A 26,235-nucleotide genomic window follows, 5' to 3' on the forward strand; every position below is an offset into this window, starting at 1 on the left:
CCCTGTCCTTCGGCCCCACCCACCTCCGTGTGGTTCTCCAGAGCCTGCGCCGGGTTGAGGACCGGGTAGGCGTCCAGGGACCGAAGCCCCAGTCGGGGGCGCTCAGGCATCCGCAAAGGTAAAGAGTAGTTCATGGAGATGATGATGGGTCGGAGTTTGTCACGGACGTTGTCCTGGGAAAGGAAGGTACGCTGAACCCAGCTCTGCACTGCCCTCCAAACCAAGTTGAATCCTCACACCATCCTAAACCCCTAGGGAGGAGCTGAAGGCCCCCCACCCCGCCTCAACCCTGAAAACCCCCTGTAAGGCTGAACCCCCTCCCGTCTGATCACCAAATTGACCCCACTGGTACCACCTTGACCCACAAGTGAGAAGGTGGGGCTCCTCCTCTCCAGGGATCCCTCTGGGGGGAGGGTTGAGCTTCCCTTCATCCCTGGGGTTCCCAGGTTGTGTTCTTCCTTCTCACCCTGATGTCCCAGAGAGAGCCTGAGCCTGCCCCTACTAACGGATGCCTTTTCCCCAGAGGTGAGCTGAGGCAAGAATTTCACACCCCTCACTGTGGCCCCCATCCGCACTCCAAGGGTCTCCCCTCTCCTCTACCATGGGCTGGGTGCTGTGCACTGTGCCCTCTACTTACCTATGGCCTTCCAGGCCGACCTGCCACCTCTGTCTCTGGGGAGACCTCATTCCCTCACCCTTGACCTTGGGGACTCTGGCTACCTCTTCCTGGGGCCATGGAGCCCATGTGCCACCCCTCGCCCCTCCCTCACCATCAGGAGCAGCTCCAGCGTCTGGCAGCGCATCTCGGGCATGGAGAAGAAGCCATGGAAGATAGCTGACTGACTGCGTGCAAAGCGGAGCCGGGGTGGGCGGCGGTCCCGGTCGGCCTCCAGAGTGTAGGCCAGGGCTGCAGGTACACAGTGTGGTCAGCAAGTGACCAGGTGAGCACGCCCTCCCCCTCGCCCTGCAGCCCAGCACTCACTGATGTTCCGCCTGTAGTTGGGGTCCCCGGCACTCTGGTTGTAAGCAAAGCACAGCTCCACCTGCACGCTGTTGAGGGTGGGGGACATGGAGGAGGGTCCGGTCACAGCGGGACCCAGATATCCAGGCCCTGGCTTTCACCCCCTTTCCTGGGCAAGGCGGAACACGGCCCTTCAGGGAAAAGGCAGGGACAAAACTGGGGAGTCCACAGGGCTGGGCTGGGGTGTCCCTGGCCCCTTCCCTCCCCACTCTCATCAGAGCCATAGAAAACAGGGTTAGAGGGCACCAATGGGGAAACGGAGGCCCTGAGAGCAGGAGTTGCCTGAAGTCGTTAGTCAGTTGTTGGCCCAGCCCAGTCTTGGGCAGGATCCGCAGTCCAGATCTCCCTCCCCACCCCGCCCCCCACTTCCCTGCCCTGTCTCCCCCTGCCTTCTGATCCAGTACCCTCATTCACACACAGACCTTGGGGTCATCACCATCATTATTGTAACCATGTTAGCAACTAACATTTTTTGAGCATTTAGGGTTTACAGAGAGCCATGCTAAGGGCTATTTGTATATTATCTCATTTGATTATCATAGCAGCCCTGTGAATTGGTTATTAACTTTGTTTTATAGGCAAGGAATCTGAGATTCGGAGAGATTAATTTGCTCAAGGTGGCTCTCTCTCCTTCCCCACATCCCATCACCTAAGTGTCTTTCTCTTCCCTCCCCTTCCAGGATCTCACCCCCCAGAGCCCATCCCCACCACTGCAATGGCCATAGCTGGAATTTGAACCAGGCAGTCAGAGCTCCCACTCTCAACCACCGTGCCCTATTGCCCCCACCCCCAATTCACCCATTACCTCCTGCAAGGAATTTTGCTTTTTAATGAGGTTGGGTAGGGAGGGCCATGCTTACCCAAGAATCAACCCTTTAATGGTGGGATATCAGGAGTTGCCAGGGGAGGGTTTTGGGAGAGTCTTCCCATACATCAGGAGGAATGGGTGGGCAGAGTGGGGCCTGAGGGTCTCACCAGGAGGTGGTTGTGCAGAGTGCAGGGTCCAGTACAGATGGCCTGGCCACCAAGGTCCTGTGGAGAATGTTGATGACAGGCCGGGCCCTGCATGGAAAACCCACAGACATCAATGCCTCTGGCCTGTCCCAGGTCAGGCTGGGGTCGGGGCTCAGGTTTGCACGGACACGATGCTGAAGGTGGACAGGGCTGGGGCTCCATGCAGACAGGGACGGAGGAGAGAAAGGCCCCCATCCACTGCTGCCCTGGCTCACCGCAGCAGCACGATATGGTCTGACAGGCTCCCCACCAGCAGGTCTGGGTAGAGGTTCTCATCCACATCCATCTGCCCACTCAGGGAGTAGCCGAAGGTGGCCAAGCCAGGCAGTCCCAGCTTCTCTCCGTGTATTACCTGGAGGCAGAGGGAAGTGGTGGAGACAGGCTCTGGGGTAGGCTCCGGGGAGTGGGGCCCAGGGGGAATAGGGAGGGCTGGATGAGGGAAAGGAGGAAGGGCCCCTCCGTCCCTGTCCATCCATACCTGCTGGGGCTGTCTGAGGAGCCCCCTGGAGCTGCCGTGGTAGATGTACACTTTGCCCAAGCCCTCGAAAGGGGCTCCCACAGCAACGTCTGGGGAAGAGATACAGTACAGGGTCACCCCGTGTACTATGGGCCCCACAGTTCCCCAACCCTGTGCTCCAGGCCGCAGAGCCCAGCATGGCATTGACCTCCCTGTCAGACAGTGCTCAGAGCATCAGGGAACAGAGCTCTGTGGCTCAGGATTAAACCTGGGACCAGGGGCTTCCCTGGTGGCGCAGTGGTTGAGAGTCCGCCTGCCGATGCAGGGGACATGGGTTCGTGCCCCGGTCCGGGAAGATCCCACATGCCGCGGAGCGGCTGGGCCCGTGAGCCATGGCCGCTGAGCCTGCGCATATGGAGCCTGTGCTCCGCAACGGGAGAGGCCACAACAGTGAGAGGCCCGCGTACGGCACCAAAAAAAAAAAAAAAAAAACTGGGACCACTGGGCACCCAATTGCCTCTTTTATATGAGGGAAATTAGGCCCAGAAGAGGGAAGTGACTCACCCAAAGTCACAAAGCAAGTTAATGTGTCCAGCAGGCCTAAACCCCAGATTTCTGACCACTGGCTGTTGTTTGTTTTCCCTTATTGCAGTGCCTTCCTTCTCCCCCACCAACCGCCCCTCCAGACACCTGGTTCTTCTAATGACATTTACCAGCAGGGTCCCAAAAGCAGGTGTTATCCGTCGGTGACTTTGCCAGGTAGTTATCAAGCACTCATCTCATCCAGTCCTCACAAGAGTACTGGCAGTAGGTACTACTTTTTTTTGTTTTTTCTCTTGGCAGTAGGTACTACCGTCCCCACTTCATAGATGAGAAAAAAGGCTCAGGAAACCCAAAGTCACACAGCTAAGGAGTAGAGAAGAGGCTCTAAGCCCATGTCTGTCTCTGTGTGGGGGCTGGGATTTTAATCACAACAGTCTAGTGAGCTTTCCTTGTTAAAATGGCCAGGCTTTTAAATTCTAACCGTTATTTGCACAAATAAATCCAAAACGTTTTGTCTTCTTAAACTTTCTAGTTTTCTGCTTTTGATCTGATAAGGTCTAAGTAACCAGAAAGCCAAGCTTGTTAGAAAAGGAGAAGGAAGTAGGTCCTGAGTGACAACTGGGCAACTCTTGTATCAGTAAGTGCTTGGGCTTCATTAACTAGACTTTCTAGCACCTGTTTTGTCTCTTTAGCGGCGCCTCTGCCTTCCTTTTGGTTTCCAGGTATGTTCTGGGAAGTTGAGGTTGTCAGAGAAATGACTTACACATACGCCAGGTGCTCCCGTGGCAACCAGGCTCAACCCCTTGACTTGTCCCTCTCCTTGATACACCAGGTCTGATTGGTCCCCAAGTCCTGCAGGGCACTAACGACACCCCCTATGTCTGGGACGTCTATCTTGTCCCAGCGCTTAACGTCCCACACCTGATATACTATATTCTTGATCTTAACACCCCCAGCCTCGCTCCCCGCATCCATCCATCCCACATCTCCCTCCAGAATCATCTTGCAAGGTGCCAAGCTATCATATCAAATCCCTGCCCCCAAATCTTTTTGGACACCGCTCTGCCATAACCCAAATATAAAGCCCTAGTTTTTCTGCCTGGCTTTCAAAGCGGCCACCCCACCCCTACACTACCTCTCCAGCCTCATCTCTGATGTGAACAACCCACACCTACTAGATGTGAGCACATCAGGCAAGTGTACCACACTCATGTTGTGCCCCTTCTCTTCCCTCCACTGTGTACACTCAGCCCAGCCTTTGATGCCCAGTGGTACGTCCACTCCTCCAGGAGGTCTACCAAGCTCGCCTCTGTGGGGGCTCCCTTTGCACGCTGTCTCTCCAGCACTGCTGTGAGCTCCCCAGACCTGGGCCCTAGCCTGTCATCTCTTCGGACCCTGTCAAGCCTGGTATGCAGCTGGCTCTCAGTCAGTGGATGCTGGGGCAGGAGTGCTGGCTCATACCCTGGAATCCATCCTGGTTGATGTCACCGATGCTTGCCACGGAGAAGCCAAAGGCAGAGCGACTGGGGCCGTGAAGAAGGAGGGAGGGGTGGGCCGGGAAGGAGGTGCCTGCCTGGTTCATGAAGACATAAATGGCACCCCCTACCTCCTCTTTCCGCTCAAAGTAATAGGGGGCACCCACCAGGAGGTCCTGCCACCTGCACAGGAGAGAAGAAGGTGGAGATGGGACATGCAGCATAACTCTTATTTAGCAGACATAACTGTGCCAGGCAGGGCACGTGACTCTACAAATGGCGCCTCTGGCCATAGGTCGTGGGAAGGACAAGGAAGCGTCACTGTGACCCGTCTAATAGAAAACACACGTTGTGGAGAAGCCATGTAGACACAGGTCACACCCAAACAGCCCACATCCACTAGAGCCATACAGATGACAGGCATAGACGAGGAGATGCAAGCCTCGTGAAATTGACATGCAAATACCCAGAATCCCATAAAGTCTGATTGCAGATCAACATGCAAAATTGACTAGCAAATCCCTGCAAACAGCATGCAAAGAAATGCACAATTGCAAACCTCCATCTCTCTGCCCTGCTTTGGGCAAGCCCGCCCCCCTCACCATTCTCCCGGCCCCAGAGAAACATCCCTGGATTCTCACCCATCATTGTTCAGGTCTGCCAGGGCAATGGCACTGCCAAAATAGGCGCCCACCTGCCTGCCCTCCAGCACCTGCCTCCTCCGCAGGTCTCCACCCGCCTCCTGGCTCAGCAAAAAGACAGCGCCCACATGTTGGTGCCGAGGGGCACCCGTCACAATGGTGGTGCTCGTAGGGTGCAGGACGGCACTGCCCACCTGCATCGTGTAGCCTGGGAGCGGGGAAGGTGGTCAATCAAGGCTCCAGTAAGTTTTGTCCCCTTCTACTCCGGACCCACCTCCCAATATCCCCCCATTATCTTCTGTTCCTCTATTCTAAGTTGGGCAAGAAGGTGGACCTTGGATGCCCAGCCCCAGTCCTGCCTGCACACTGGACCGTGAGCTCCATGAGGGTCATGACTCTGCATCTTGGGGGCATACAGGTGGTGCTCAATAACTGTGTGCTAGCTGAATTAAATGCCACTAGTCGCACTGCACCCTGGCCTCACTCTTCCACCAGACACCGAAGGTGAGAGGGCCACTGAGCCCCTTTCCTCCTCTCCACCCAAAGGGCCACCACAACTGGACTCACCAATGTAGAGGTTGCCTTGGTCCGCTGGGTCCTTGTAACTATATTCGGATAAATCCCAGTCCTTCCGCTGAATCATGTAGCTGTTTCCTTCACGAGGGTTTGAGGAGAGGGAGTATAAATCACCACTCCTTTCCTCCACTATGTCCAGGCCCCCCACTTCCAGATAAGGATAATAATAACCCCTTTTATTTGTGAGTACTTTGCCATTTGCAAATCACTTCCTCTTTATTTTAACAATTCTGTGAGGTAGAATGATGACCCCCATTTTGCAGATGAGAAAAGTGAGGCTCAGGGATGGAGAGCTGGAATCCAGTCATCCAGGCACCCAGATACTAGATGACATTTCCCTCACCCTGGACACCGAAGCCAGACTCCACACCATTATATCCTCCTAATCCCGCCCCAAACGCGGGCTGCCTACCCCTACCCTGCTCCCCAGGGCTGCTGCTGGAGAGTACCTGTGGCCCTGCCAAGATTCTAAAGGACCAAGGGGTGGGAGGTAAGACTAGCAGAGTGAGCAGAGGCCTCGGCCTCAGGCAAGCCCAGAGCGGTGACTACGCCCTGCGCTGCCTGTCAGTCAAGAGGACAAAATAAATAAATCATTGGGATGTAACACAGAGCATAAGAAATACAGTCAATAATAATGGAATCACTTTGGTATGGGGACAGATTGTTTCTTCACTTATAGGGGTGATCATTTATAATGTATTTAAATGTTGAATCACTAAGCTGTACACCTGAAACTAACAAAATATTGTATGTCAACTATACTGCAATGAAAAAAAAGCAAAACCAGATTCTGGGCTCCCTCTGCCTGTTGGTTCTGCCATAGCAGGTGCAGTAAGGGAAAAGGGGCCACTGTTGCTACAGCCCATGTGGTGGAGAGAGGCAGGTGGAAGGGGTGTGAGCCGTCAGACTCCTGAGAGGCAGTATGTGGTGTGGCAGATACAAGCATGACTTTGGATACAAGGAGATCTCTGCAGCCCTCCCAAAAGATTGCCCTGTATGTACTGACATGAAAAGATGCCCACGGTTTATCGATATGTGAAAAGGAAGTAGCAGAACAGTAGGTTTTTTTTTTTTTTTTTTTTTTTTAGAACAGTAGGTTTAATGTGATTTTGTGTGTGTGTGTGTGTGTGTGTGTGTGTGTGTGTGAAGATACCTATACATTCTAAAATAAGTCTGGAAGGATCCACAAGACACTTAGCAGTATACACTGGGAAATGGGACAAGGAAGATGGGGGAGAGGAAGGGCACTTTCCTCTTTTATTTTACTGTACCATTTAGTAGTTGTACCAGGAACGTGCTTTATTTTTTAAGTTTTTAAATGGTGGACCTGCATTCCAGTACAGGTTTCAGAACTTACTGTTGGCCTTGGGTGATTTACTTCACCTCCCTGAGGCTCAGTTTTCTGTAAAATGAGTATAATAATACTCGTATTTTAAGATTAATTCAGATAATAGGTGTAAAGCCTCTGGTACCTAGTAAGCACTTTAAAATAGCAGAGGTCGAGGTAGTTGCTGGTGTTGGCAAACGAATGCTCTCCTCTGCCCTCTCGTGTGGAGGCTCTGGCAGGCTGCCCTCGGGCCTAACAGGGGTGGTGGCCTCTGCCCTCTCCCCTTCCCCCACGGTCCCCACCTTTCCAGTTGTAGGCACCAGGAGCGCCAAAGTACACAGTGTTTTGGGTGAAGCCGCCGCTGGCGCCCAGCTGACACATGCCGGTCTCCAGGTAGTCCGTGTTACTGTTGCACATCTCGTTGTGGTAGGTCTGCCAGTCATCGCTGGGGTCCAGCTCCAGGTCGTTGCCCCTCACATAGCACTTGCCCACCATGCGCCGCTGGTCCTCCGACCCCGACCACAACACCTGGGTGTAGCGGTGGGCACAGACCTGGGGACCCCAGCCCCACCAACGCACACAGCTGAGCCCGCGGCAGGGACTCAGGAGCAGCGTCTCCACAGCCCTGTGCGCCTCTGGCTTTGCAGGAGGGGAGTGCAAAGAGGTCTCCCAGCTTTTCTTTCTTCCCACAGTGGTGCTTGGACCTGCATTGCCTTTCCAGAATTCAAAAATCTGCTCTGAAGGCTGAGAACACTTTTGGAAGACCAGAAGGTACTGGATTTGAGAGTGGCTTAGGGATCTTGGCAAAACGAAAAGGGAAAAGGATGAGAGAATGTGAGGTTCAGGCCCTTGGGTCTAAAAGGAGCTAGACACAGAGCAGGTTAGGAATTTGCTTCTCTGCTGTCCCCTGATGGCCTCGCCCTCTTAATGAAAGGTCAATATTAGAATAACAACAACCACAGCAGCAGCGGCTAACACGTACTGAGTGCTGACTATATGCCAGACACAAGTCTGAGCTCTTCACATATTAATTCTTTTAAGCCTCCTACCAGCCCTATGGAGTAGGGATAATTATCTTCCCCATTTTAGATAAGGAAACTGAGGCACAGAGAACTAAGAAACCTGCTTAAGATCTCACATCTAGAGAGAGGCAGGGGATATTCAAACGAAGGCTGTCGGGCTCCGGGGTCTGAGCTCCTAAGTGTCAGGCTGTGCTTCCTCTCTTGAAGCTTCTCCCTGCACATGGGAGGTGCTCCATAAAGAGTTATTGGGCAGATCAGTCAGAATAGGGTATTTGTAAAAACAGCCAGGGGCCAGGGGAAACCCAGAACCAGGCCTAGTTCTTGTTTGCTTGCCGTCTGTGTCCCCGTCCAGCCGTGAGCCAAACCCATGCTCGTGCTGGCCTGAGCCTGTCCCGGGTAACTACAAAGTTTGTAGTGCGGGCTCAGGGCAGGGCTCGCCAAAAACGGACTGAATGAATGGATGGGTGAGCAGAAAACTGCTGAAGGACCCAGGATCTAGAACTGACTTAAGTGGAAACCTGGACCCACACCATCCTTAACAAAAGACTAGAAAGGGTGTTTCAGTGAACGGGTCAAACCCAGAGCTTATGACAGTGTTCAGAGGTGACAGAAATCACAGCGTGATCCAAAGGTGACGGCTATGGGGGTGACGGTTGACTGGAAAGGAGTGGGCTTTCTGGAATGATGTAAATATGCTATTTCTTTAGTGGGTGTTGGTTACACAGTTGTATAAACGCAGTTCAGTTGTCAAAACGCAACTGAAACAAAATCTGTACATTCACTGTATGTAAATGTTACATGAATTTACAGATGAAAAATAAATTGTCTATCTGGGGCTCAGAAATTGAGGAGGTGACAGCTGACAGCAGGGAGGGGGCCCCCAAACCCCAGCCGGGTGAGCTGGGGCAGCAGGGCTGTGCCTCTTCCACCAGCCGGCCTCCCCGGAAGGAGCGCGCCCAGGCCGCACTGCCCGAGGCCCTCTCTGCCCTTTCCATCTCACAGTTCCCTCAGCTCATTCCTACCAAGAGTGAACACCACCCCCCTGGGGGGGTGGGCAGTGGGTGCTTCAGACAGGACCCAGGCTGGCCCTTGGAGAGCGCCAGACACCCTCCCCCCCCCCACTCCCGCTACAAGTGCAGGATGAAGGGACACACATGCCGTGGAGACATACAGCCACAGAAATGGACGTTTGCAAGGCTCCAGCTCACGCACAACGGACCCTTCTCCTGCCCTCCGCCTCCCTCTGAAGCTCCTGGGAGACGAAGGAGAGGGCTGGAGGGGGGGAGTGACGGCGAGCGCCCACTTACCAGGACTCTGCCCGCAGGGCCCTGGCTGGCCACAGTCACCCCGAGCCACATGTCCTCTATAATGTGATGGTCAGGGTCACCTGTGGGCGTGGGAGGGGTCATGAGCCAGGGCACCTCATCCCACCCTCCCAGCATCAAGAGCACCCAGGGGGCAGGGGTTGGTCCCTCCCGGATCTTCCACTCCAGCAGGGCAGCCCTCCCTCCCCGCTTTCTCCAGCCCATCATAGTCCGAGCTCTACAAATCCCATCTGGTCCCACTCTAGGACTCCCTCTTCCCAGCCGGACAAGAAGGGACTAGAAGCTACCCAGGTGAGCCTTCTGTCTCTTCCAGTCATTCTCTCTGTGCTACGCCCTCCACCAGGCTCCTGACCCAGCGCCCATTCCCAGGCCCTCTGCTCACTTTTCTCTGCAATGTCCATCCGTTCACAGTCGTTCTTGTGGGCAGTGAGTGGGCACAGGTACACAGCACCGGTCTGGTTGGTATAGCCATCAGGCACAGCAAGGTCCCGGGGGGCACCAGCCAGGAGCCTGGGGGCAAGAAGGTAGGTAGACCCGAGCCCATAGTCCCCAAAGCCCGCTTCAAACAACTCACTGCTCAACGTGCATGGGCCGGGCATCCGCTCTGTGCCAGGCTCTGCCGTCTGGAGATGAATGGCTCCCCGCCCCTGCCCTCGAGGAGTGCCCAGGGTAGGGGAAGGCAGGCAAGGAGACAGACACCTGCGGTCAGTGCCTCATGAGAGGAAAGCAGGGAGCAAACCAGCCCAGACTCTGCGCGGGGGGCAATCAGGGAGGCCCACAGAAGAGGGGACCCTGGCCTGAGTCCGATGACCAGGGCTTACCAGGTGAAGAAGGGGAGGAGGGGCTCTGTAGGCCGAGGTCTGGCCTGTGCAAGAGCCGGGAAGCATAAGCAAGAGTGACTCAGGGATCTGCAAGGCCCTCTGTGCAGCTGGAGGCCAGAAACACGCAGAGGGACAAGAGGCAGGGTGGGAAGGGCAGCCACGGAGGGATTTCAAGCAAGGGAGCGACATGGCCAGATCTGGGTTTGGGAAGGAATGCTTGGCCTCTCAGATGAAGCCAGAGGGGAAGAGAGCAAGGCTGGAGGAGTCCTGGTCCTACCTCTTTGAGCCACATCTGAGGACTTAGATACGGGGGCGGGCACTGAAGAATGTGGGCAGGAAAGGACAACTGACCCTAAACCAGAGCTGGGTGAGCTGAGGTCAGCAGGGCCCTTATGTGACCTGGGCGATGTCTACTCTCCCCCTCCCCACCCTGTTGAGACAGACATATGAGGTATAGGGGTGGTGGCAGGGGAGCTGGGTACCTGACACTTTGGACAGTGTGGCCCTGGGGCAGAGTTCTTGGCTGGTGGGCATGAGAATAGGGATGGGTGAGGACTATAAATCACCTTGTCCCCAGCCTGCCTGGAACCCCTCTTTAGGGACACCAACTGCAAGTCTCTGCAAGGGTTCTTAGGGCTCTAGCAGCCCTTCCCATACCGGAGAGGTGACTAGAGGAGAGGAAGGCGGGTGATCAGCTTTGAAATATTATCTCAAAAGACAGTTCTTGGACCGCCAGAATCAAAAATCCCTGTGATATTTGTTAAAAAGGCAAATTCCTCAGCCCACCACAGACAACCTGCATTGAATCTGGGGGTGGAGCCCTGGAACCTGCTTATTTAACACGCACCCCAAAAATTCACACCACAGTTTGAGAACCCGGCTCTACCACCCCTTGCTCTCCCAGCATCATCTGTCTGCAGCCTCTGGACGTTCTGCCAAGACCACCTCCTCAGTCCTGCTGGACCCAGCCTCCTGGGTGGCAGGCACCTCCTAGGTAGGTACCCCTCCATCCGGCCCCAGCAATGCTGTCACCTGAGGCGCCCAGCTCAGAACTTGGGCGCCAGGCCCCCTGCCAGAGTCTGGACGTGCAGAGCAACGGCCCTGCCTGCAGCTCCTGCCTGGGACCTGAGAGTGAGGGCTGCAGGGAGTGGGCAGGGCAGGGCCTGGGCATGCCAGGGCCTGGGTGCCTCGGCCCACTGGGTGTCAGGAATGCGCTGCCTGGGGGTGCCTGGAAGGGGACTCTGCCTGCACCTCACACCTCAGCTCAGACCTCACCCTGGGGAAGGGTTCCTGGGGGCAGGGGTATAGCTTCTCTAAGCAGAGCAGGGCTGGGAGTTCCGGCAGGAAGGCTGGCAGGGGGCCAGCGTGGCAGCCAGGCCCTGTTAGTCACCCTCTGTCTGGGCTGGGTAGGGTGCCTAGCGAGTCCGCTGCCTGACCACCCATGGGCGTCTGCCCCCAGCCTGACAGGTGCGAGAGGGGAGCTGCTGCCTGTGGGAAAGGAATATCTCAGCCTTGGAGCTGAAGGGCCTGGTTCTAGGTTTGTTCTGCCTCAAGGGACAATTTCTTTTCCCTCTCTGAGCTGTGAGTGCCTCATCTGTAAAATGGGACAGCAGCTGTCCCAGCACCCTCCAGGGTTGTTGGGGGAAAAAGTGGGTTCATTCTTTGAAAGGGCCTCCTGACTATGAAGCCAAGGCCAACGTGAGCACCGTCGTTCTGCTTTCTTGTGGCACCAGGACTGGCCCTAGCACACCCCCAGGCCTTGCTCCGGGGACCCAGGAATTTCTGCCCCACTGGGTTAGGGGACCTGAAGCACAGGCACAGAGCAGACTAGTTCAGGTGTTCAGATGGGGCAGAGGATCCGCGGCCTAAGGCAATCAGTCAGGTGGGGGTGGGGCACTGGCAGCTAGTCTTTCGAGGGTGGGAGCCCAGATTTGGCTGGAGGTGGCAGCTGGGGGTTGGCTACAATGACCTTGAAGGGGTGGATCCAGGCCTCAGTGGGCAAGGGGTCCCTGGAGAGCCCAGGTTGCATTCCAGGGCGTGCAATGCAAGGGAAGTGTTGCCGTGCCTACAGCTCTCTGGGCCCAAGTTGTCAGGGTGGGAGGTGGCTGAGGAACAGGGTGGCCACGCCCTCCCAGCTCCCTCATCTTAGAGGGAGTGGCCTGAGGGTCCCCGCCTCTTTGCCTCCTGTGGTACAGAGCAGGCAGAGCTGGGCATGAATAGCAATCGGATTGACATAAATCCCCTTACCACCTATACCCTCCCCACTCTCACCCCGCGACAGCCTTGTGCCCATGGATGGGCGGTGGGGCAGGGTCCTAATCCCAGCCCCCGCATCCCAGGCCCCTCCCTCCTCAGAGATTCCACAGGGAGCACCTCCCACCTCCCTGGGGTATTTTTAGCTCCTACTTGGCCTGCTTAGAGGCCCTTTAAGGCCCTCTGGCTCCCAGCCCAGGATCCAATGGGTCTACGGCCAGAGGACTGGGAGTAGATGGGGGAAGGAGGGTGCACGGAGGGCCGGGTCCAGCTTCCTCCAGCCACAGTCAGGTGTGGGAAAATCCAGAGGGTGGGAAAGATCTTACTGGTATGTAAATGAATGTAAGTTACTATGCAAATGAGCACATTGCTCCTGCTGTTGGAACTGGTCCAGATCAAAGAGTGGAGAAGCTGATCCCTCTCAAACCACCACTGAGGTCACCCTCCCAGCAGCAGCCAGAAGTGGGATGCTGTGCCCAGCTCTTGGAGCGAGGAGGAAAGGAGACTGTACTGCCTCCTTCCTGGAGTCAGGCTGGGCTGGGTGGGAGTAGGTGTCTTTCCAGGAGGTAGGGAGATGAATAAAATGACCTCACAAGGGCTTTCAAACAGCTGCCTCTTCACCCTATCCTCAGGCTCCGGCCAGACAGCCCCTCCTGGCCTTTGTGGAGGCCCCTAAGCTCCAAGTTCTGGAGAAGCACTTTCTCACTCCTGCCCCATCACTCTTCCTGGGGCAGTTCAAAGCTAATGGAACAGCCAGGTAGAAAGCAGTGGAATCAGAGGAGGCAGGGGAATGGGGCCCAGGGGTGTCAGGGCACCAGGCTGGCTCACCCCAAAGAAGGCCCCCTGAGGGACACTGGGGTGGGGTGATGCTCAGAGAAACAGCCTGTAGGATTCAACTTCCCAGACTCCTCACCTCAGGGAGGCACTGGGGTAGCCCCAGTGGAAAGACTTCAGTTAACATTGAGGGTCCAGCGGGCCCCCATGCCTTACTCCTTAGGCCAGGAAGCCAGTTGGGGAGGGCGCCCACTCCAGCTCTGAGCCCTGGGGTGGGTTGGGGGCAGCTCTCAGATGCCTGGATCCCAGCTCTGTGCCAATCCTCCTGACTGAGTTAGCCATGTCCCCAGAGGCTTCTCCTGCGGTTGCTGAAACTGCAGTCCTCTCAATCCCCGCCTTACTTCTCCTTACCCTGCCCCCCAGCTCCCTTTCCCCTCTGGAGACTCAGCCCTAGAATCAGAGCAACCAGCCGGAGAAAGTGAGAGAATGAGAGAGGACAGGAGAAAGAGGCCTTGCTCAAGCCTCCAATAATAAAGAACAAGGCTGTTTTTCTCATTTCTTCTCCCTTTCCCTGGCTCCTTAGTATTTTTCCACATTTGATCCCTTAGGGCATTCTTCATGTCATTTAACCTCAATCTCCCTTGCTGTTACCGCCATCCTCTCCCTTCTTTGTTTAGTTCTGACCAAGCCCCTTTCACTTCATTTTCTACAAGATCAGGCTTCCCTTACCTCCTGCCCAGTTTTAAGCTCTCTGGCTTGGCCTGGTCACTGGAGAGAGCCAGAGAAAAAGGACACTATGCATCCACGCCTTGTGATTGCAGCCACAGCTGCTATGCCCATTTCCTCTGGCACGAGCCTTGGAGGCTGCCAGGTGCCAACCCTGCCCAGGGAAACATGTTTTAGGAGAGCAAGTAAGCCTAGTTCCTGCCTACCTCAGGTATGACCTCATCTTCCAGGAGCTGCAGCCACCCCCGCCCCAGGCATCCCAGACACCCTCATTTCCAGGCAAGAGCCCCAGAGGTATCTCCCATAACCCACAAGGTCAGGCCGGACCAGGACACCTGGAATCCCAGGAGGGAATGACAGAACAGGTGCTGGGGGAAGGGGGGGAGGTCAGTGACCATCTCCCCGAGGAATAGTCCCTCTGCTCACCCAGGGGTCCTCATGTATCTCACCAAGAAGCCCAAAGAACCTTGGTTCCCTGTCCTGCTCCTGACCCCTCACTCCAGAGGCTGCGAAATTGGGGCTGGGGTTGCAGTAAGCCTCCGATGTTGTGGGCATGGAACCTCAGTCTAGAGATGAAGGTGATGGGGAACAAAGACACACCTGGGTTTTTAACCATTTCTGGAATAAGGCCAGCTTTGAGAATATAACGAAAGCTATGCTCTCCCCTCCTCCAGGCCCCAGAACAATGCACAAACACGCAAGATTTTGCATACACTTTCCAGGATCCCTGCATCTCCTGAAAACCTTCAGTGAACTTCAGGCTAAGACTTTGTTCAGGATCACGAACCCTCCCCCTTTTCCAAAGGGACTTGGAAGCTAACAAAACTGCCACTTGACTTGCTGGATGCCCTGAGCTGTGCACTCAGAAAGCTGTTTACATCTGGCTATACAGCTGGCTGTAGCTAAGCCCAGCTGGCCCAGCTGATTCTCCCAAAGGGTCATGGGGCAGAATTCAGTGAGATGAGGAGATGACCCAAGATGTAGAACCACCCCTGGAAAAGTCTGAGGATACCCAAGTGAGTCACCCAGAACGCTATCTAGACTACCTGCCTCTCTGAGATTCATTAGTTTTAGAAACTTCTGGGCTCCTGGCAGGCCTAATGCCATCTCTAGTTGCCCAGGAAGAAAAGTGGGACCCCTCTGCTCAGCCCTCTTGGGTGAGGTCCTTGGTTAGTGAGGGCGCATCCAGGTCCCCGCTTCAGCACAAGAGCCCTCAGCTGCCGCTGGGAGAAGAAGGCAGATGCAGAGCATTTTACACAGATTATCTCATTAAAAGCCCACTATCACCCCATGAAGAAGGCATGTGGCTCCCCTCCCCCTGACGTGTAAGATAATTAAGACTCAGGTATTAGTGACAGATTCAAGACAGGAAACTGGCAATGGGACTTGGGAGCCTCTTCCTTCTCCACAGTGCCAAGTTGCCAACAGAGGCAGGAAGGAGTACATAGATCCAGACCCAACCTCTCCCTGGGGAAAACTGGCCCAGAGAAGAGAAATATCCTGCTTAAGGTCACACAGCGAAAAAAAAAGGGGGGAGGGTGTGATTACAGAATCTATTATTTACTCCAGCTTTCCACTATTTACCCTTGCTTTTCTGATATTCTCTTTACACTCCATTGCCTCATATCATGCAGATTCAGCTGAAAATCTGAAAATCTTTTTCTGGGCTGGGGCAGAAACAGCACCAGTGCTGATGATCACTTAGGGTCTCCAAAAGATGGAAGAGTGGCTAAGGCCAGACCGCAGCTGCTGGGGCCAGGCTGGGAAGGGTGTGGTGGTCCTAGCCTCTGCAGAAGCTAGATGGAATTGAGGCCAAGTAGGTAGGTGGCCTGGGCAGGGGCTGGGCCAGGAGGGCGGGGAACAAGGCTGGGGCAGTCTGAACTTTGGACACTGCAACTTCCTCAAGTTTCTGCAGGTTCCAGCCAGAGTTGAGAAAGGCTTCAACACACCCTTTATCTGACCATGTCCTCTTGCTCAGCAGGGTTTGACATCTCGGTAGGTCAACCAGAAGGGCTACTGCCCAAAGAGGGCCTGCCTGTCCCGTCCTAATAACCTTTCCTCCTGGGGCAGCCTCACCTTCCCCAGCGGCCTCTTCCCCTAACTGCCAACCTCAGCACGCTGAGCCCATGCAGAGAAACTTCTCAAACTTGGACATGCCCCACTGGGCATGACTAAGGGGGGCGGGGGTGGCAACACAAGCAGCTGGATGCGCTCCTTCCCCTCTCTCCCCTCTGCCTAGCTCTTTCTCCTCCTTCTTGCAGCTGTTGGGGAAGGAGAACAGAAGAAAGAGAAAAACACTATTTCCCTCCTGAGACCAAAACAAACACACTCAGGGTTGAAGATTCAACATGAATCCATGGAATGCGAGGAGGACGTCTGGTGGGAGGGCATCACTGCTGGGGGTGGGGGTAGGTTGCAGAAGACCAAGCAGGAGTCGGGACAGCAGCTCCTCTCACTTCTACTTCTGCATCCTCAAGGGGTCAGAAGGAGCGCCTGGACAGCTCCAAACGCCCAGACTCGCCCATCACTTCACTCTCCAACTGCCAAGCAGTTGAGAAGGCCCTTCAGTGTGGTTCTGCCGAGGGTGTGGCTGGCGGGCCGCAGACTGTGTGAGATGGGGGCGGGCTTAAATGCATGTCCCCCGTAGGTTCTTCCCAGAAAAGGGGAAAGGTGTTTATCTTGCAGTTTTCCCCAGTTCCCAGCCCTGGAGAGAAGAGGCATTCGGTATACTAAGCACCCAGTTCACTGAATGGGAGGGGGGTCAGGAAACGGGGACCCCACTTCTACTCTCAAGAGAGGTTTAAAGGCCTGAGGGGCTGAGTCTAGACAGGTTCTGGCCGGGTCAGCACTTGCCAATAACTACTGCCCCCCATCCCACACCCAATTCCTTTACTTCCCGCCAAGCCTCGGCAGCAGAAGGGCTGCCTAGGTCCCCGCTCCCTTAATCGTCGCTCCCCAGAGCTGGAGGCCTGCGAGCCTGGAAGCCAGCTGGCCCAGGGCTTGGACTCCACTCGGGATCCGCACCCTGTTCACACACTCTCCCACCCCACCCTGGCCAGTTTCACTTACAGGTAACGCTGCTGCCGCTCCGTCTGCCGATGGAGGGCGACCGAGTAGCCGAAGAGGCTGCCCGGGTTCCCGGCCTCCTTCACCACCAGGAATCGGGTGTCCAGGTTGAAGGCGGAGGCGACGCGGTCGCTGGCGGCCACCATCAAGGCGAGCGCGCAGAACATCGGGCGTAGGACGCGGGCGGCGCGGCTGGGGCCGGGGCCCATGGCTGCGGACGGGAGCCGGGGCCCGGGCGAGAGCGCGTGAGGGCGTGGGGCTGGGAGTGAGGACCTGTTCACCTGCTCCCCCGCGCCACCGGAGAACACTCTGGCGTCCGCTTAGTTGAGCCCCGAAGCGCTGATCAGTTTCTGGCCCCCAGCCCTGGCCAGTTTCACGTCCGTTCACGGTCTGAGCTCTCAGATTCCCCTCTGAGGTCCGCGGGTCTGTTCTCCCGCCTGCACTGTCCCGGGTCACCGCCCCCCTGCCCCGGGCACCCTGCCCCCCAACTCGTGCCGGCCGCGCCCACTTGGCCGCACTGTCGCCTCCGATCCAGGCTCGGCAGCGGATCTGGGCAGGCAGACCTGTCGACCGCTAGGAGGACGGGAAGGAGGGGTCCCACCGCGCGCGCCCCGCCTCTCCACGCCCAGCCCCGCACCTCCCCACCTTGCGCGCCCAGCCGGGGCTAGGCTTTCCTTCCGGGGAAAGAGAAAAGGTCCCGGCTCGGCCGCCTCCTCTTAAAGGGGCAGCACCGCCCCTCCCTCTCCATCCTCCCTAAACCGGCTCCGCCCTCTCCCCCAAACACCTGTCCGGAGCCCCCAAAGGCTTGGATTACCCCTCCCCGCCCCTTGTTTCTCCCGAGAAGCGTCGCCTCCCGAGCAAGATGGATTGGACGGGCGGGGCCGGGGGGTGGGATTTGTCCCGCTGCTTTGCTGCGGAGGCTACAGCTGCTGGAAAGGCCGTTCCGGACGCGGCCACCTCTGTGGGTCCCGCTGGAGAGCCCCGGCGTTGGCGCATCTGGGAGCCGACATCCGCAAGCCACTGGCTGGAATGCCCTCGCCTCCGCCGCGCTGTGAGCCCCTGAGAGAAGGTTAGCGGTCTCTGGGCGTTCTTCCTCGTACCCAGCCCTTCACCGTCCTTGTCAAGATTTCTTTCTTTTGCCCACTCGCTCCCACCCACCCTGATCCGAGCTGGGAATGGTCTCTCAACAAAATCAGACAGTTATTTAGCATTGGTGATAACCAAGCATCGCTAACTGTAATTACCAACAAGACAGTGTTTTCCCCAAAGGGCTGCGCCTTCTGATATCTATTTTGTATCATGGATGTCCGGTAGATGTGGAAAGAAGTCCCTTCTCTTTAGTGTCTGCGTGGCCAGGGAGCTGGGCCCAGACTGGACCCATTTCTCATCCACCCTTGCCTTCAGGGCCCAGCCCAGCAGAATTCCAAAGGCCCCCTCCAACCACGCAGGCTCCAACCGAGCGTTTGGAGACAGCGGGGGGCGGGGGGGGGGACTCCAGCCCCCACTGGTGTGTAGTGGGTGGCGCCAAGGTGGAGGAGTTAGGTGGGGCGAGGCCCAAAGGCCTGGTTACCCGCAGAAGAATCGAACGGAAAGGGAACTTAAAGAGATCGCTCTGTATTTTCTTGAGTCTGGCTAAGATTTCCCTTATTGCAGCACAAAGACCCATTTTCCCCCTGACCATTCTTTTTTCTAGGCTAAAGGAGCTTTCTTATTTTGGTCCAGGAGTTCAGTTCTCAGCTCTTACTTCCTTGAAATTTATTTCAGAGCCCCTATCTCTGAGAGTTTATGATAATAAGAAAACCACCACATAGCAGCAGAAACTATGCTAAGTGCTTTTCAAATTTTTTTTTTTTTTTTTTTGCGGTACGCTGGCCTCTCACTGCTGTGGCCTCTCCCGTCGCGGAGCACAGGCTCCGGACGCGCAGGCTCAGCGGCCATGGCTCATGGACCCAGCCGCTCCGCGGCATGTGGGATCTTCCCGGACCGGGGCACGAACCCGTGTCCCCTGCATCGGCAGGCGGACTCTCAACCGCTGCGCCACCAGGGAAGCCCACAAATGTTATCAAATTCTCACGGCAATCGTTGAGGTGTTACCTCTGTTTTAAGATGAGAAAACTGAGGCTCGGGAGGTTAAGCAACTTGAAGGCTAGCAACTCGGATTTTAATCCTGTGTTATCTGAGCCCAGGGCCTTTCTTGACCACTTATGCTAATAATTAACATATTTGTACCATACTCAGGGCAGATCTAGGTTTTGTGGGGCCTTGAAGCTACAATTTGGAGCCCTCTTTAAGGAAAAAGATGAAGAATTAGGAGTACAAAATTAGATTCAGAGAATTAGGAGTACAGAATTAGATTCAGAGCCTGGGAAGGAACTCGAGATGAACTTGTGCTTATGAATCCTTTCACCTGCAGACTCTCATATTCTCCTGGCCTCATTTGACTCCTCATTTGACTTAAGGAGGAACATGGATGTCCAAGGTCACGCAGCTCATGGGAGGTAGAGCTAGGACTGGAGGCCACTGGCCACAGCTGTGTCTTTAAGAGACAAACTCCAGATGTTGGTCAGAAAGCCAGACTTGCCTAGACAAAAGCAGCTGTGATAGCAGCGTTCTCTGTGGTGTTTGGGGAGAGGACACTTATCCCTGTCTGCCCTTGGAGCAGCATTTGTTCCCAAGCTTTGACTCTCAGAGCTGCCCAGCCTCTCTCCATGGTCTGCTTTGTGGCCCAGAGTCTCCAGGGGTTAGGACATGTGGGGCCAAGGAACAGGAAGCTGACCTGGATGGAAGTTGAACAGTTACCTTGCTCTCCTTCCAGCTGGCTGCTGGGTCCTCTACCTCATTCTTAGAGAAGGAGGAAACAGACAGGGCCAGGAGCCCAGGGGCCAGGGTGGACACTCAGTGTGGACAGGGGCCCCACCTGAAACAGCTTTGAGAGTTCTGTGATGACAGATGGGCTCCATGCCAGGTGTTATCTCTTTGGCCATCCCAAACAGGAATGACCAGCATGTCCGATCCCAGGGCTGGGAGCAGGAAAGGGATGAGGAATGGTTTTTCCACTCTGGGGGAGTGTCCAGAGGGAATGTGGGAGTGGGAGCACGGGTGCCTGGTAGGGGGAGGGCCCAAGCTAAGGAATGTGGGGGAGTGTCAGACAGACCTGGGGGAGATGGAATGGGAATGGAGGGATGAAGGGACTGGAGGGGTCTCTGGGCTGGAGAGATGCAGAAAGAGAAATCCCCAGTTCATGCCAAAGGTCCAGAATCCTCTGATGTAAGTGACATTATCATCCACAGCCTCATCTCATCCCTCAGTTGACCCATGCCAACCCTTCCCTGTAGAGAAGGGACCCACCTAGAAATGTAAACAAGGAGAATAACATGTGTAATGAGGAGTCTGAGCCCAGTTTTTGATGTTTGACTGCTGACATCTTTTAAGCCGTCCCCTCTCCCTCTTCCCCTTGTGCCTCCCATCTGGACAAGCTCATAGCTTGGTAATAAAAAAAAAAAAAGAAAGCCTGGGTGCTGTGCTGCCTCCTTTGGCGTCCATGGGAGATTCGAACCATGCAAGCCACTTTCCTCACAAATGCTCACCTGGCCTCACTCCCTCACCACAGTAAAAACCCAGGCCAATCTCCTTTCCTCGCTCTCTCAAGCCATCTTGGACCTGTTTGAGAAGCCAGCCCTGCTCCTCCAGAGACCTCAGTTATGTAAATAATAAACCTTTTCATTCCCTCTTAGCGTGCGTGTGGCATCATCAGTCTTGACATTGAACCAAATCTTGGATGGGGTCCATCTGCCTCTGTGGGCAAACATGACAACATACAAACTGTGGGTTCTGCTGTAGAGTCAGGGAGGCTTCCTGGAGGAGGAGTATCTGGACAAGTGAGAAGGAAAGGATTATTAGCAAGAGGGAGGTAGAGCTTGGGTTCTGTGGGTTCTGCTGTAGAGTCAGGGAGGCTTCCTGGAGAAGGAGTATCTGGACAAGTGAGAAGGAAAGGATTATTAGCAAGAGGGAGCCTCAAGAGAAGAACGCAGAAGAGTTGGGGCCTAACTTGGGGTGCAGTTTTCCCAGTTGTAACATGACAGCCTCATATTCTGTAAAGGCACCTTCCATTTATTCAGTGCCTGCTGTGTTCATACCAGCCTTCCTCTGCTGCTCCCCCCGCCCACACACAACACTTCCCCCCCTCCCCTTCTCCCTCTCCCAGAGCCCCAGAGCACACCACTTGTTCACTCACTTCTCATAGGAAGGTCAGTGCAGAGATGGAGAGATATGGATGGAGTGGAACTGTGGTTCCTCGAGGGCTGGATGCAGGCTGTCTTCTGCCCTCTCACCTTGCGCAAGTTCCTTTCCTCCTCCAGGCCTCGGTTTCCCCATCTATGAAACGAAAGGCTGGAAGGAATCCCTTATTATTCCTCACCTGGCATCCCTTGTGTCCCAAGGCTCCTAATATTCCTTGAACTAAATGAACCAAATCTCGGCTATGGAACTAAGACTCAGGTCTCTATCTCTGACTTGAATTGAAAATGCAAATTACTGGGGAGGGAGCGAGGAGCAGCGAAGCATGAATGGGTTTATCAGATTTCCTTTCTCCTGTGCCCCAGATGTGCCAGGCAACTTCTCTGGCTCAGAATCTGTCAGTTTCAAGCATTCCTTGACAACCTGCTATGTACTGGCACAGAGCTGAGAACCCTCAGGGGTTCAAAGATGAACGAGGGCTTCTTCAGGAGGCCAGGGTTTCATCCTGGCCTCACGTTCTGAAAGCTCTCAAATTTAAACATTGCATTACGTTTCAGGACTGGTGATTATGGAACAATGGGGGTGTGAGAAAGAACATCTTGGCTACAGCGTGAAGCTGGCATTGCCAAGACGAACTGGGCTGGGGAGCAGGAAGGGGCTGCTGTAATAATTTAGGCAATGGGTGAAGTGGGCTGAGCAGGGGCAGGGGCAGAGGGAGGGAGGGAGAGAGTGAGTGAGAAGGACCCAGGGCGCCGATTTGACTTGGACTTCAGGTACATGTGTGGTGGGGTACGCAGCGGGTGGGGGAGGGAAAGAGCAGAGGGGTTCCAGGGATAAATGGGCAGTGACCCCCACAGGGGCCTGGCCAGCAGGCTGCAGACATCAGGAAACTTCCCTGCTGGCCAACCCCTTTGTCTTTCTAGTTCCTTCAACCCTCTCCATGGTCCCCTTGCTGCCCGCCACGGCCTGGCCTTGCTGCACAAGCCCTGCCCTCCTGGCTGGGAGATTAGGACTCTATAGCATTCTCTACCTCATGCCAAGGTGGCTTCTTCAAGTTTGGGAGGCCACGGGGACCCACTTGGTAGCCCCAGGTGAGCTGAGTCACGAGCCCCCTAGGGCCTTGCCATTTCTTGGGGAGATGCCTTCTTATTGGCAGGGTTCTTATTGGCCAGGTGGGAAATCTGGACAGGTGGGGGGATTCATCTACCTCCTCCACACACTCCTACTAACTTCCTAGAGATACTGCTAAGGATGGAGGGCCATGTGTGGTTGTCTATGGAGCACTCCTGTACACATGTTGATTGGAACATGTATCTGTGCACATGGTCCCTTGCACATTCACACCTGTTTGCCTATGTGACTATGCGTCTCTGAATGTTTTATGAACATTTGAATTCAGAAGGGAAGCTTACGTTTATTGAGCACCTACTGTGTGTCCCACCCTTTATGTATGTTATCTTCTAATAACCTTATGAGGTGGAGATGTCTCCCACTTTACAGCTGAAAATACTGAGATGCCCAAGGTGCAAGAGGTGTGAATATCTCCTCCAGGCACTCTGCTTCCCCCATCCCCCAGTCATCTTGGCTGCCTTCTGTTCTTCCAGGACACACACAGCTTAGAAGTCACATCCTTGAGATCAGTCACCTGTCTGCTCTCCCTGGAGTAGGGATTCTGCCCTTGGGTTGTCTTGGTCCCTTCTACCTCCCCAACCTGGTTTCAGCCCCCTCATCTCACTGAAACCTTACCCACTTGGGAACCAGCCTCCTCTGGAGGGCACGCCCGGTAGTGGTCTTTGGTCCTTTGCCCCTGACCTCTCTGGGGTGGCAGCAGTGACCCTGTTGACTGCCCTCTGCACCTTCTCTTGGCCCTCCTCCCGCACTATCTCTGCCCAGCACCCTCACCCCCTTGCGAGATTCCTCAGCCCACCCTGGGCTGCTGTCTGTCTCATCCCTCTGCCTCCCCAGATCACCCTTTGTGCATTACCATCCCCCTCCATGCTGATGACCCCCACCCAAGCACCTCCAGGCTCCAGCCTTGATGTTCAACCCTTGCCAGTCACCTCCAGCTGGCCACCCACAGGCTTCCCAGATTCTGAGCGTCCAGAACGGGCTCAGCACCTCCCCCTTGTCCCCACAGCCTGCTCCCCTGTAACAGCCTCTGTCGCAGTGCCTTGCCCCTGGCAGGATTCCACAGACACGCCAGGGCTGGTCCGTGCCACCTGATTTTTGTACATGCTGATACCTCTGCCTCCCTACACCCCCTTGTTCACTTGGAAAATATCCACTTGTTCTTTGAAATCTTCCATGAGTTTTCACTTCCTTCCCTCACCCCTGCCCCCTGCACCCCTGTGCGCACACACACACACACACACAGATGTAATCACTCGTGCATCTTCCAGGCCTTGCGCTGACTTGTAGGCTGGGCTTATGGTATGATTATAGACTGATAGGGCCGTGACCTTGGACAAGCCCCTTCACCTCTTAGTCTCAGTTTCCTCACTATAAATTGGACACAGATACCAGACTCACAGGTTTGTTGAAAAACAGCAGAACTGGGACCCAGAAGTCGCTCACTAAGTACTAGCTGTGCTCACCGTCAATTACACCTGTATTTCCAGCACCCATGACAGTCCCTCACACACAGTAGGTCTTCAACCACTGCATGTCTGGCTGAATTCAGTTGGCCACATACTGTTTATGGCCCTAAAAAAGTGAACCTGGTAGAGGTGAGTGAGAGGCCAGCTCTGTCTCATAAATATCCTCTTGCTCTGCTCTCCTCCCCTCCCCTCCCCCACCGCAGGATCCTGTTAGGACAAACGTCTTGGCTCAGTGGGTTGAAAAGGAAAGTCAGAATTCTGAGGCATGAATTGCTGTGCCCACTGACTCACTTCCTCCTCCCCGCCTGCTCCGGACGGGCCAGGGCCCTGAGTAACGCAGGTTGTAGCCTCCTCCCAGCTCTCGCCCCTCATCCCAGCACCGCCCCGTCCCCAACCAGCCCCTCACTTGGGACCTCACCCCTGAGCGGCCAGCAGCGGCAAGAAGGGCAGTGGGGTGAGTTGCCGCTGATTTGAAATCTGCTTGCAAGTTTCAGTGAGTTAAAGAGTAGATTACAAGGCAGACGGAGCGGGGAGGTGCGAGCCTGCTCTAGGGACCCAGAGTCTGATGTGCAAGGCAGGGCACCCTTCTGGACTCTGACCTGGGAGACAGCAGACGTTCCTCCTCCTCGTGGCCCTCTCCTTTCCTGCCAGGATCACAGAAATTCTCACCACTGGGCAACCTTTTTGTGGCTTAGGGCCTGTTTCCTGAAGGTTGCTATTAAAAGGCGGGGAGCCCTACCTGGCAGGGATGGGGCAGGATGTTACAGCATCACACATAGAAACCAGGGCCCTGGGGTATAAAATGACTCAGGCAGCCATGAAGGTGGGGGTGGTGGTGGCAGGGAGGAAATGGTGCTGAGGGAAGAGCTGGGACAAAGAATGATTTAGTGGGGAGTGGGCGGGGCAGGCAGGGGTTCCAGACAGGCCCTGGCACTGCCCTCTTCGCTTAACTGTTAGCATGATGAGGGCAATGATGGAGATTTCACTTTCCTGTAAAACAATCCCCCAGGGGCTTGGCCTTTTCTCTCTGGGGGATTGTCCAGGGCATCAGGGACTCATCTGAGGTAAAGAGTCAGATGGGGCTTGGAGGATGTGAAGGCCACTCCCGAAGTGGCTGAACTGCTCTGGACCACGCCCCCGACAGGTATAGCTCTGCGATGGGTGAGAGCACAGTCCACCACGGCTGCTGAGAAGGGAACTTACGAGTGGAGTGTGGAGAGGTGGGGGGCACTGAGATGCAGTAGGTAGGACACTGGGCAGTAATCACAAGTACAGCTGGCTGTAAGGGACACGCTCAGGAAAGCACTAGAGCCTGGAGTTTGGGCTTCAGCTTGCTGGCCTTGGAACTGAAGGGAAGTGATGGGTTCATGCCTTGGAGTAAGCTGACAGCCTTTGTGGATTCAAAAGCTTCCTCTGGTTGGGAGTCAGGGAGACCCATCTCGGGGCTGATGTGGAGAGAGAAGTGAGAAGGGGTGAGGGGCTGCCTTACTGTAGAGATGTAGGTGGACTGTCGAGATATTTGGACGAGGAGTGTGGGTAGGAGTTGGTGGCTATGGGACACAGGGCACACGGGAGAAGTCAGCAATAAGGACAGCCAGCGAGTCGGGGACCTCTAGGGCCTCGCAGGTGGAGGTGCAGGTCTGGCTGGCAATCTGCCCGAGGCCCCGGGGCAGGGCTAGAGATAGACATGGAGGCCAGAGTCCAGAAGGGACCCCAAGGTTTGTACCCCAAACCCAGGCCTTTCCCCAAGAGCAGCAGCCTGAGCTCTGCTGTTGATCAGGCCAGCGGTCAGCCAGGCCCACCACAAACTCACTGAAGACAACCCCTGCGGTCCCAACCCCCGCAGGCCTCTCACCACCTGCACCCTGGGCTCCGGCCCCTCAGCTCTGCCCTTCCTTCCTTTGACCCCCTGTTGTTCTAGCTCTCTTGGTGACCACTTTGTAACCCCAGAAGCCCCACCCCATTCATTCCATGCCCACCCTCCTCTCTGCACCCACAGACACCCTGAGAAGACCTCAGAGTACTGCACACCCACCCTCGCCGCCAGTGGGCAAACACGGTCTGGGACCTGGCCTCACCTTAGGGAACAGGGGCCCCCACCCCAATGCCATTAGCCTCTAACCCGCCTCTGGTCAGCTCTGAGCCTCAGTTTATTTACAAAGAGGTGATGACCATGGCCACCTCTAGGGACTGTTGGGAGGCTGAGCTCATACACAGGGAGCACCTGGCGTCGGGCTACCCACCATATCTTTCCCTTCTCTCCCCTTAGACAATTGTCACCTGGCCCCAGGAGGCCCTCCTCCTCTCCTCTGATCTGACTCCACTTAAAACACTACCTTGGGTGCCTTGCAGAACCAAACC

At 55.4% G+C, this 26,235-nt stretch overlaps 1 protein-coding gene across 4 annotated transcripts in view; it reads right to left on the minus strand.

Annotated features, from left to right (window-relative positions):
* The window catches only part of ITGA3 (integrin subunit alpha 3), a 32,915-nt gene extending 15,663 nt beyond the window's left edge, over positions 1–17,252 (minus strand). For all 4 annotated transcript variants that reach the window (XM_032616051.1, XM_032616049.1, XM_032616050.1 and 1 more), the window contains exons 1-13: positions 17,045–17,252; positions 9,784–9,911; positions 9,384–9,463; positions 7,357–7,606; positions 5,719–5,805; positions 5,152–5,359; positions 4,497–4,693; positions 2,514–2,602; positions 2,251–2,387; positions 1,997–2,083; positions 983–1,050; positions 771–907; positions 24–173 (exon numbers count right to left, since the gene is read on the minus strand). In XM_032616051.1, coding sequence (XP_032471942.1) covers positions 24–173; positions 771–907; positions 983–1,050; positions 1,997–2,083; positions 2,251–2,387; positions 2,514–2,602; positions 4,497–4,693; positions 5,152–5,359; positions 5,719–5,805; positions 7,357–7,606; positions 9,384–9,463; positions 9,784–9,911; positions 17,045–17,250 — 1,824 coding nt within the window. In that variant the 5' untranslated portion in view covers positions 17,251–17,252. The remainder of the gene's footprint in view (positions 1–23; positions 174–770; positions 908–982; positions 1,051–1,996; positions 2,084–2,250; positions 2,388–2,513; positions 2,603–4,496; positions 4,694–5,151; positions 5,360–5,718; positions 5,806–7,356; positions 7,607–9,383; positions 9,464–9,783; positions 9,912–17,044) is intronic.
* Between the last annotated feature and the right edge of the window lie 8,983 nt (positions 17,253–26,235).

The sequence above is a fragment of the Phocoena sinus genome, chromosome 20 (assembly GCF_008692025.1).
Source record: "Phocoena sinus isolate mPhoSin1 chromosome 20, mPhoSin1.pri, whole genome shotgun sequence".
Lineage (NCBI taxonomy): Eukaryota > Metazoa > Chordata > Mammalia > Artiodactyla > Phocoenidae > Phocoena > Phocoena sinus.